The sequence below is a fragment of the Heterodontus francisci genome, chromosome 43, assembly GCF_036365525.1.
Source record: "Heterodontus francisci isolate sHetFra1 chromosome 43, sHetFra1.hap1, whole genome shotgun sequence".
In the NCBI taxonomy this organism is placed as follows: domain Eukaryota; kingdom Metazoa; phylum Chordata; class Chondrichthyes; order Heterodontiformes; family Heterodontidae; genus Heterodontus; species Heterodontus francisci.
Genome location: NC_090413.1, coordinates 18,411,513 through 18,423,426, shown reverse-complemented (window position 1 = coordinate 18,423,426; position 11,914 = coordinate 18,411,513). Strand labels below are relative to the sequence as shown.

At 43.9% G+C, this 11,914-nt stretch overlaps 1 protein-coding gene across 1 annotated transcript in view; it reads right to left on the bottom strand.

Annotated features, from left to right (window-relative positions):
- Positions 1 to 7,172: 7,172 nt before the first annotated feature.
- Positions 7,173 to 11,914, bottom strand: part of LOC137355549 (keratin, type I cytoskeletal 13-like) — a 15,482-nt gene continuing 10,740 nt past the window's right edge. The window contains exons 9-10 of the mRNA XM_068020794.1: positions 10,585 to 10,604; positions 7,173 to 7,747 (exon numbers count right to left, since the gene is read on the bottom strand). Coding sequence (XP_067876895.1) covers positions 7,734 to 7,747; positions 10,585 to 10,604 — 34 coding nt within the window. The 3' untranslated portion in view covers positions 7,173 to 7,733. The remainder of the gene's footprint in view (positions 7,748 to 10,584; positions 10,605 to 11,914) is intronic.

Here is an 11,914-nt window from a genome sequence, read left to right as displayed (position 1 = left end):
CCTGGGTCTGGACTCCCCCACCATCGGGAACATCATTCCTGCATCTATCCTGTCAAGTCCTGTTAGAATTTTATAGGTTTCTATGAGATCCCCCCTCACTCTTCTGAACTCCAGTGAATATAATCCTAACCGACTCAATCTCTCCTCATATGTCAGACCTGCCATCCCAGGAATCAGTCTGGTGAACCTTCACTGCACTCCCTCCATAGCAAGAACATCCTTCCTCAGATAAAGAGATCCAAACTGCACACAATATTCCAGGTGTGGCCTCACCAAGGCCCTGTATAATTGCAGCAAGACATCCCTGCTCCTGTACTCGAATCCTCTCACTATGAAGGCCAACATACCATTTGCCTTTTTTACCACCTGATAGAAGTGGGAGGACACAGAAACTAAAAGTACAGAACTTAAATAAAATACTAATTAATCACTCCTCAAGGGGTTGAAAGGGCCTTTTCTGGAACCTATTTCTCACACAAGACTTTTGAATGAAACAGTGGACCGTGGGCCTACATTTTGTCATGATGGACAAGGTGCTCGCCACATATTTCTTCCAGCAAGGCTTCAGGGTCATCTTTAGTAACACTGGATTTGATTGCAGCTTTAATCCAGCAGATGGTGATGTGAGCTCAGGTTACATAGAATTACAGCACAGAAACAGGCCATTCGGCCCAACTGGTCCAAAGCCTCCTCCCATTCCTCTTAATCCCGGGCTATCTGCATAGCCTTCTAATCCTTTCATGTGTTTCTCTAGCCTTCCCTTAAATGCAAGCATGCTATTCACCTCAACTACTCTCTGTGGTAGTGAATTTCACATTCTAACCACTCCCAGGGCAAAGAAGTTGATTCTAATTTCCTGGCAAGGAAAGAAAGAACATCACATCTTTCATGACCTCAGGTATTTTTGAAGTGTAGTCACTCTTGTAATGCAGGAAATTTGCACACAGCAAGCTCCCTCAAACGGCAATGTGTCAATGACCAGATAATCTGTTTTTATGATGTTGATTGAGGGTTAAACATTGGCCAGCACACCAGGGATAACTCTCCTGCTCTTCTTTGAAATAGTGCCATGGGATCTTTTACATCTACCTGACCCAGGAACTCAGTTCAACATTCAACTGAAGAACAGCACAAAACACTCAGTGCTGCACTGGAGTGACAGCATAGACTTTTATGCTTAAGTCTCTGGAGTGTGCACTTAATCCCACAACCATCATAACCCAGAGGTGAGAGTGCAACCAACTGAGCCACTACTGACACTGAGTTACTGAAATTGTTGATGACTATCTTTTATTTATGACCCTTAGTTTTGGACTTGCCTTCAAGTGGGAACATCTCGAATCACTTCATAATTTTAAAGACCTCTGTCAGGTCACCTCTCAGCCTTCTCTGTCCTAGAGGGAAGGGCCCCAGCTTATTCAGTCTTTCCTGATAGTTCTAACCTCTCAGTTCTTGTATCAGTCTTTTTTTTAACCTTCTTCAGTGCCTCTATATCCTATTTTTAATATGGAAACCAGAACTATGGCCATAAAAGTTTAACAATTTCTCTGCTTTTCAATTTTATTCCTCTAGAAATGAACCCCAGCACTTTGTTTTCCTTTAACTTTCTCCTGTACCCCATTTAGACCCTTATTTTCCGAGGAGTATGTGGCCTCCCTATTGCTTCTATCAAAATGCACCACCTAAGGCTTCTCTATATTGAAATTCATTTGGCAATTATATACTCATTCTACAAGTTTATTAATGTCTTCTTGTATTTTGTCACAGTACTTCTCGTTGTTAACTACACCCCCCTAATTTGGTGTCATCCCCAAATTTTGAAATTTGAAACTTCTAGTTCCAGAGTCTAAATCATTTACGTAAATGGTGAACCACAATGGTCCAGCACCAATCTTTGCAGAACATCACTTCCCAACTTCCACCAGTCAAAGCAACTATCTTTTACTCCATCTCTCTCTCTCCTGTCCTGTAGCCAGTTTGCTATCTATTCTACTGTTTGTTCCCTGACTCCAAATGTTCTGACCTTAGTTATGAGTCTACCTTAGCAAAGGCCTTTTGAAAATCCAAATATATTACATTTATTACATTACCCTGATCTACCCTTTCTGTTACTTCTGCAAACAATTCAATGAGGTTGATCTCTTTTCAAATCCACACAGATTATTCTTTATTATATCTTCAGTTTCTAGATTTTTTTCTATTCCATCTTTGAGTAAGTTCAACAGCATTACCATCGCTGAATCCCCCTCCATCAACATCCTGGAGGTTACTGTTGACCAGAAACTTAACTGGACCAGCCACATAAATACTGTGGCTACAAGAGCAGGTCAGAGGCTGGAAATTCTGCAGTGAGTAACTCATGTCCTGACTCCTCAAAGACTGTCCACCATCTACAAAGCACAAAGTCAGGAGTGTGATGGAATACTCTCCAATTGCCAGGATGAGTAAAGCTCCAACAACACTCGAGAAGCTCGACATCATCCAGGACAAAGCAGCCTGCTTGATCGGTACCCCATCCATCACCTTAAACATTCACTCCCTCCACCACCGATGCGCAGTGGCAGCAGTGTGTACCATCTACAAGATGCACTGCAGCAACTGGCCGAGGCTCCTTCAACAGCACCTTCCAAACCCATGACCTCTACCACCTAGAAGGACAAGGGCAGAAGATGCATGGGAACATCACCACCAGCAAATGCCCCTGCAAGTCACACACCTATGTCGCCATTCCTTCACTGTCACTGGGTGAATGGAATTCCTTCCCTAACAGCACTCTGGGTGTACACACACCATATGGTCTACAGCAGTTCAAGAAGGTGACTCACCATCACCTTCTCAAGGACAAATAGAGATGGACAATAAATGCTGGCCTTGCTAACGACACCCACATCCCATGAACAAACCACAAAAAATCTTTCCCTGCCATCTATGTTAAGCTAATTGGTCTGTAATTCCCGGGACTTGTTCTATCTCCCTTTGTAAATATAGGAATCACATAAGCTGTCTTTCATTTTCCAGTGAATTTTATATACATATATAATAGCGTGCTGCTATCTTTTCCTTAGTTTCTTTTAATATGTGCAGATTCAATCCATCCAGACCAAGGGTTTTACCTTCTCTAAGTTTGACTAACTTATTTCTATTTTAGAAGTTTATTTTTAAATCTCTCCTTTTAATGTCATATCTACACTGGTAAATACTGAGGCAAAGTAATTATTATTTAATTATTATTTAATATCTCTGCGTTTTCTCATACCTGTGAGTTTATCATGTGTATCCCTTAGTGCCCCCATCCCTGTCCCATTTTCTGTTTGTTGTTTATGCATCAGTACAATACTATTTGTTTAATGATGTAATTTTGTAGTTCCTGTTTGCCTTCCTAATTTTTTTGCTCCTTTCCTAACCCATATTACCTTTTGTCATCCCCATGTTTATTGTCAATTTACTTAGTGTACTTTCTCTTTAGTTTCAATGTTACCCTTATCACTTTATTCATCCTTCTTGTTTGTTGCTGCTTTTTAGTGGAATATATTTCTCCTGAACGCTATTGAGCGCCTTTAAAAAAATATTTCCCACTGCTGTTCTATCTCTTTGTGAATAGACTTTTCCAGTTTATCTGCCCTAACCCCATTCTCATTCCCTCAAAATTAACCTTTGTTTTTTTGTCTTACTTATGTCTTACTCAATCATTATCTTAAACTTTATTAAGTTGTGATCAGTATTGCCTAGGTGTTCCCCTACACTTACTTCACTTATCTGCTCTGGTTCATTTCCAGTTACTAGATCAAGCAGTGCTCCCACTATTGCACACAATGTAAAAACTCCATTCCCTGTGCTCCCTCCATTTATTTGGGGCTAGTTGAAACCTCCCATAATCACTATTTTACGTCTTTTACTCATTTCATCGATTTGTTTCCATATTTTTGCCTCCACTTCTAGGTGCTTTGCAGACTGCTCCTTTTACCACGATTGATCCTTTACCCTTTATCTCAATCCATGTGGATTCTGCTCCTATTTAATAGTTAGTTAAGCCCCTTTCTCCCACTGATATTATGTTAGCTCTAATTAATGAAGCTGCCCACTGTGCCTTATGGCTTCCCTATCCTTTCTGAATGTGTTATAACCTGCAATATTTAACTGCCTGGTTTTTACGTAGCCATGTTTCAGTCATCTCAACTACATTTGATTTCTTGCTACAAATTTTTTTTTTATTCATTCATGGGATGTGGGCGTCGCTGGCCAGGCCAGCATTTATTGCCCATCCCTAATTGCCCTTGAGAAGGTGGTGGTGAGCTGCCTTCTTGAACCGCTGCAGTCCATGTAGGGTAGGTACACCCACAGTGCTGTTATTATTGCCCATGTTTTGGTTGGCCGTGTATGACATTCAGGAGAAGGACTTGCATTAATGTAGCCGCTTAAACAACAACAGCCAATGACTTTTGATTGTGTAAGACGAAGACTGTTGCAATATAGGAAACACGGCAGTCATTTTGCACAGCAAGATCTCACAAACAGCAGTGAGATAATGACCAGCTAATCTACTTTTAGTGATTTTGATGGATACATATCCACCAGAACACATGCAAGAACTCCCCTGCTCTTCTTTGAAGTGGTATTGTGGGATTGTTCATATCCACCTGAGAGTACAGAGGGTTTAACATCTTATCCCAAAGGCAGCACCTCCAGTCAGTGCAGCACTCCCTCATTACTGCACTGGGTGTGTCAGCCTACATTTTGTGTACATGTCTCTGGAGTGGAGTTTGAACCCAGAAGCTTGTGACATTGAGCCACAGCTGACATGTACCTCTGTTAGTTCTGAGTCAGTTGGTTTGCATAGACCTCACTGGGCATCTTAACAGGATGTAGCTGACAGATTCCCAAACCTGCAGAGGAGCTGGGCAGAAGGAAGACCACTTGCATCAATCATCTGCATTTTATGCAGCCATCAGTGTCTTGGATCCAGACATTGATACCTAAAATCCAGCAGTGGCGATCACATTCAGACTGTTCAGAGCAATGGGAAGTCAAACCTCTCTTTCTCCATAAGTCTCTGTCGCTCAGTTGTCATTTTAAAATGTAAACTTCTTGATTTGAAAATTCTCATCCTTGTGTTGAAGTCTCTCCACACCACCGCATCCCACCCCACCTCTGTAACCTCTTCCAACCCTACAACCCTCTGAGAACTCTGCATTCCCCCATTTCCGCCCTTTTGCCCATTTCCCCCACTTCCTTTGGAACACTATTGGTGGCTGTGTTGTCAGATGTCTAGGCCCTAAGCTCTGGAAACTCCTCCCTACCTCTCAACTCCTCTTTTCTTCCTTTAAAAAAACCCTCCTTAAAATCCACCCGTTTGACCTCACCTGTCCCAATATCCCCTCCTTCTTTGGCTCATTTCTTGTCCAATTACACTCCTATGAAGCACGTTGGCAGATTGTACTATGTTAAAGGCGCTATATAAATAGAAGTTGTTGTGCTGAGGTAGATCCCAGTTTCTGTAAAAGCAATTAAGGCTTGCGGCAAGAAACGAGAGAAAATTCCTGCCTTTTTTGCCACAGTGTTCTTACCTGTTCACAGTCAAGAGCTGTGGGGGTGTCACCCAATCACAGTCCCTCTATGCACAGAAAACAGTGAACGCTCCACCCCCAAGTTAATCTGAAAATACAAGAGACAGGGACGGGTGGCATAAGAGGGTAACTAGAATTACTCATGAGTGACATGATTGTAATGGCCATATGCAACATGTCATGTGACTCTCATGTGCCGCTTTTGTCATGTGACCCCTCCATACTTAGTCAGAGAGATGGGCATGATGACATAGGTTTTTATGGAGCATGGATATACTAATTAGAACCGCTTTGGTGGTTGGAAGGGATATTATAGTAGAACCATTTATTCACATTGAGGGGCAGGAATCCCACAGGAGGCTCACATCACCAAGCTACTGCCGATGGACAACAGAGAGGCCGGTGGACTGTGTGGTTGGAAGCTAAAAGGAAGGTCTTCAGTGAGTTCTACTGGCAGTTTGGCATACTTGTTAAGAGTGTAAGCTCTGCGGCAGGCGATAAACAGTTGCCACCAAAGCATCCTAGTCTCAGCGTATTCTTCACAAATGGGCTTGGAAGTTTCTCTAACAATACTGAGTATAGCAGCGTAGTGATTGTGCTACAACAACACAAAAGCCAAATACTGCAGATGCTGGAAACCTGAAACAAAAAAAAAAATCTGAAAATGCTGGAAACACTCTGTGGACAGAGAAACAGAGTTAACGTTTCAGGTCGATGGCCTTTCGTCAGAACTTGTAATGGGTATGGTGCTGGGGTTACAAGGAATAAACCTCACATCCTGAATTTGGGTAAAGAAGTTTCTCCTGAATTCCCAATTAGATTTATTAATGACTATCTTATATTAAAAACCCATTGTTTTAGATTCCCAAAAAGTGGGACATCTTTGTTCTATCCACCAAGTTAAAACCCTTCGTAATTTTAAAGAACACTATTAACCACCCCACCTTTCCTGGTGTCATACTTGTCAAGCTTTTTTTGTGCTTTTTCCACTGCCTCTATATCTTTTCTATAGTATGGGGACAAGAACTGAGACCAAAGCCTCACGTCGTCCTTCAGGATTTCATTTACCTTTGAATTCTTTTCTGTCCCTGTGGTATAAATAGTAGAATGTTGGATGTGCCTGCAGCTTAACTTAGGCCAGTCTCATGGCCCAATGCATTATGACTCCAGTTATATGTCAAGCACCTACAATCAGAGCTGGTAGATTGTACGTAGGATATGACCTGGCTGAGGGTAGAGTGACCAAGAGCCCTGCAGGCTCAGCTGTTTCCCTATTGCCCACAGAATGTATGTTAGCCAATATCAGAGATTTGTACCTATCTATAAACATGCACTGCATTCCTCATCTCACATCAGTTTTTTACTGTTCATTCCTGAGATGATGGTGGTGAGTTGCCTTCTTTAATGATGCAGTCCACGTGGCCAGGCGCATTAGCAGTTCAAGAAGGGTGGGAGCTCACCACTACCTTCTCACGGGCAACCAGGCAAGGGCAATGACTGCCAGCGATGCCCACAGCCAAAGAATGAGTGCCACCCAACATACCATCGGTAAAATGGAGTTAATGTTCATTTCAAATAATTCTGGAACACAACAGGTTTGTGGTTAGATCAGAAAGGCATTTATTGATCAGCTTTGAACAGAAAGTGAAAATGTGAAAAGACGTTGGGACTTTAGAACAACCCAGAGGAGGTGCGGAGCTGGTCCTGTTCCCCGCTGCCACGAAGCTGGTCGCTACAGTGAGTGCCAGCTGGGACTCAGTGAGACTCCGGGTACAGGAATGAAGACGGCAGGTCGTAGACAACGTCTGCATCTTAAAACGCAGAAAGTCTGGGCCGTCACCATGAGCTCAACCTTTAAGGAAACAAGCAACAGATGGAGGCATAACAGCTGATGGGCACTGGCTTCCGTCTCCATGGCAGCCCATGTGTTAGAATTGCCCCATTTCCAAATCAATCTGAAGGGAGCCTTGGGGGGCCCAGAGTTAGCGAGAGTATCAGAAGGATAAGAATCAAGGCAGGAAGCCACAAGAGAGGAAGATTGCAATCGAAGAGCCCACATCCCCAAGACTCCAGCAGAAATCACAACAACAAATACGAGTTATGGCGCCTCAAAGACTCAGGATTCCCAGCAGATCCCTATCTCGCCATGTGCTTGGCATGCGTGAGTCTTCACTTCTGAGTTTCTGCAATAACCAAATAAACGCAGGTTAACTTCAAAGAGTTTTGCAGCATGGGCTATGACCACACTATACCTCTTCCCTCTGCTGAAATTCAGCCCCTGTTGGCTTTACAGTTCTGTTTCCCCCCTCAATCTCGGTTACCTCCTCAAGTATGTACTTCAACAAGGACTGACTTGAATTCAATTATTTTCTGGCCCTTTTTGATTTCACCCCCCCCCACCACCCCCCCGAAAGCTGGAAGCGGTTTCTGCCAGCGCTGGTGGGTGACTTTTTAAAAATGTTTTTCAGCCCGTAATGATTCTTGCGTCATTCTCCTGCCGCTGTTTTCACAGAGGCATTAACCCGTTAAAAAATATACAGTCCATAATCCAGCTGAACACTTCAGTGCAGTAGAAAGGGAGCACAGCACACTCAGAGGTGACATCTTTCAGATGTTAAAAGCCAAGACAAGGGCTGGTTTTTCAGTCAGGGGTCGGGAACTGGAAATGGGGGCTGGTTCAGGTCCCCCACACAGCATGCTTTAAAAGCCGGGGAGCGGGCTTGCCGTCCAATCAGGGGATAGTGGGGCGGGGTCCCAATGCTGGAGGGCCAATGTGGCCGAGGTAGGAGTTGCTGATGTGAATATGGAGGCAGTGAGGGACAAGTGAAGGGAGTTACTTTTAATTTGAAGAGTCGCAGCTGCCTGGGCATGATCCCGGAGGGGGAAACCTCTCCAGGGGGCGGCCAACAGTTGCAGCTGTGGCCCGATGACCATTATGTGTCAGGGAAGTGGTGAGGGCGGGGATTCCTCGCGGGATTCATCAGCCACCCCCACACCCTCACCTCAGCTCTGCAGGTAGCTGGCGACCGGCATTGCTGAATGAAAATTCCAGTCGGCACGGGAACGGTGCCTTGATAGGCCCTTTAATTAATAACTGGCTTCAATTGGCTGGTGCCGACAAGTGGTGGGCAGCTGATCTGTCCCCGGGCTGCCCTCATTCAGGGGTCAGGATCGTGGCGGAGGAGGCTAAGCCATTGACAGCCTGCTTCGAGGACAGAGTGCTATGCCGCAATTCGGTGCCGGTGGGATCTCTGTGGTAAGTTTTTCTCAAGCGATAATTTAGATTAAGAGTCAGGCTCGGACTTAGAACTTTCAAACTACAAGCTAGTTAAAAAGCCTGGTTAACAGAACCTGCCTGGCAGCAGCAGTTATCTGTCAAGCAGCTGAAAGTGGGTTAGCTAAATCGGTTAATTACTGCAACAGGAAGCGGAGTTCACAGTTGCAGTTGCACTTAGGAACACAAGTTACATACCAGAACTAGAGGGTAACCTAGGCACTAAAAAGAATGAGGAAATTAAAAGGTAATTAAGATCAGTAAAGAAAAAGTAGTGGAAAATCTTAAGGGACTAAAGTCCAACAAATACCCAGGCCCTGATGACAAACACAGTAGGGTTCTAAAAGAGATGGCTGTAGAGATAGTGGATGCGCTAGCTATGATTTTCCAAAATTCCCTGGATTCTGGAATGATCCCAGCAGATTGGAAATTAGCAAATGTAACACCACTATTCAAGAAAAGGAGGGAGAGAGACAACAGAGGACTACAGGACAGTTAGCCTGACATCTGTTGCCAGGAAAATACTGGAATCTATTGTTAAGAAAGTGTTAACAATGCAATTGAAAAATCATAGCATAATGAGGCAATGTCAACATGGTTTTACACAAGGACAGTCAGGTTTGACAAATTTATTAGAGTTTTTGAAGATGTAACTGGTAGGGTAGATAAAGGGAAACCAGTAGATGTAGTATACCTAGTTTTCCAAAAGGCATTCGATGAGGAGCCACAAAAGGTTAATATGCAAAATAACGGTGCATGGAATTGGGGGTAATATTAGGATGGATATTTAATGGACAGGAAATAGAGAGTGATCATAAATGGGGCATTTTCAAGCTGGCAGGCTGTGACTAGTGGACTGCTGCAGGGATGAGTGCTGGAACCTCAGCTATTTACAATCTAGATTATATATTGTGACAGAGTAATGTATCTAAGTTTGCTGATGATAAAAAGCTAGGTGGGAATGCAAGCCGTGAGGAGCACACGGAGACTGTAAAGAGATATAGACAGGTCACAAGGGCACTGAGCCGTACTTTGTACAGTTCTACAGGAACCAGCACACCTGACATTGGGTGCCTGGGCTGTATCTAGGAGCTAATAAATTGGTCTGATGGGGTATTTGATGAGCCCTCTGCAGACCCCTCCCCCTTTCAGACCGGGTGAAGTAACAGAGATTGACAGACATTTGCTGGGCGAGGAGGACGAGGGTGATGGAGCCAAGGTGGGAAATGGGAGTCGAGGTACGGAGCAACCGGCTGAAGGGGCTGAATGGCCTCCTGATCCTATGCCCCCTTTCCCCTGGTGATTGGAGGTCACCAAGACAACAGTCAGATTAATCAGATTGACTTACAATTGCTAGTTACGAAACCGCCACCTCGAAAGGAGAAAAATATCAGAGGGGTTAGCAAACAAAGAAAATGCCTGCAAGACTGTTTCAAACAATGCATGATCATTCTTCACACGAGGACAGGGAGTGCCAGAAGTTGTCCACATCGACGTGTTCCACCTGGAAGCAATGGCAGAAACTATGGCCGATCTATTTATTACCTTTTCCTAGCTGAAGCTAATTGTACAGCACCCACCACCACGCCAGCTGAATTCAGGCAACTTACATTTGTATAGCACCTTAAAACATGGATTAAAACTTGCACAGATCAAACCTGGACCTCGAGCATCTGTGTATTCATTGCCACACTGTGCATTACAGGCAAACAATGGTTAAGATGGGTGAAGAGGAGCTTTTCTTACCTCTTCCAGTTGTTGTGGTGCTACAAGAGAACAAAGGACCACAGAATCAGTTAGCAACTGCCATGTACACAGTTAATATGTAAACAAAATCATCCCACCAATGCAAACCCTAGAGTCTGCCTTAAAATGAAACATCCCACCAATGTATAGGCCTCAAATTTTAAGCTATTGAGTTTAAATACGATGCAGACTATTTACTGTTCTATAAAGTCATCTTCATTAATTCTGGATTTCTTTTCCATTAGGTCTCAAGAATATTGAGACAATTAAAGAGGCAATGTCTTTAACCTGCTGTGCTTGGTGGCTTGTGAGTGATAGAGTCATAGAGTTATACAGCACAGAAACACGCCCTTCAGCCCATTGTGTCTGTGCCGGCCATCAAGCACCTATCTATTCTAATCCCTTTTTCCAGCACTTGGCCTGTAGCCTTGTATGCTATGGCATTTCAAGTGCTCATCTAAATACTTCTTAAATGTTTTGAGAGTTCCTGCCTCTACCACCTCTTCAGGCAGTGTGTTCCAGATTCCAACCACCCTCTGGATGAAATTTTTTTTCCTTAGATCCCCTCTAAACCTCCTGCCCCTTACCTTAAATCTATGCCCCTTGGTTATTGACACCTCCACGAAGGGAAAAGATTTCTTCCTAGCTACCCTATCTATGCCCCTCATAATTTTGTACACCTCAATCAGGTCCCCCCTCAGCCTTCTCTGCTCTAAGGAAAACAATCCTAGCCTATCCAGCCTCTCTTCATAGCTGAAATGCTCCAGCCCAGGCAACATCCTGGTGAATCTCCTCTGCACCCTCTCCAGTCCAATCACATCCTTCCCATAGTGTGGTGACCAGAATTGTACACAGTACTCCAGCTGTGGCCTAACTAACATTTTATACAGATCCATCATAACCTCCCTGCTCTTATATTCTATGCCTTGGCTAATAAAGGCAAGTATCCCATATGCCTTCCTAACCACCTTATCTACCTGTGCTGCTGCCTTCAGTGATCTATGGAAAAGTACACCAAGGTCCCTCTGACTCTCTGTACTTCCTAGGGTCCTACCATCCATTGTATATACCCTTGCCTTGTTTGTCGTCCCAAAATGCATCACCTCACACTTCTCAGGATTAAATTCCATTTGCTACTGCTCTGCCTATCTTACCAGCCCATCTGCATCGTCCTATAATCTAAGGCTTTCCTCCTCACTATTTACAACACCACCAATTTTCAGGTCATCGAACTTACTGATCATACTTCCTATATTCACGTCAAAATCATTAATGTACACTACAAACAGCAAAGGTCCCAGCACCAATCCCTGCGGTACACCACTGGTCA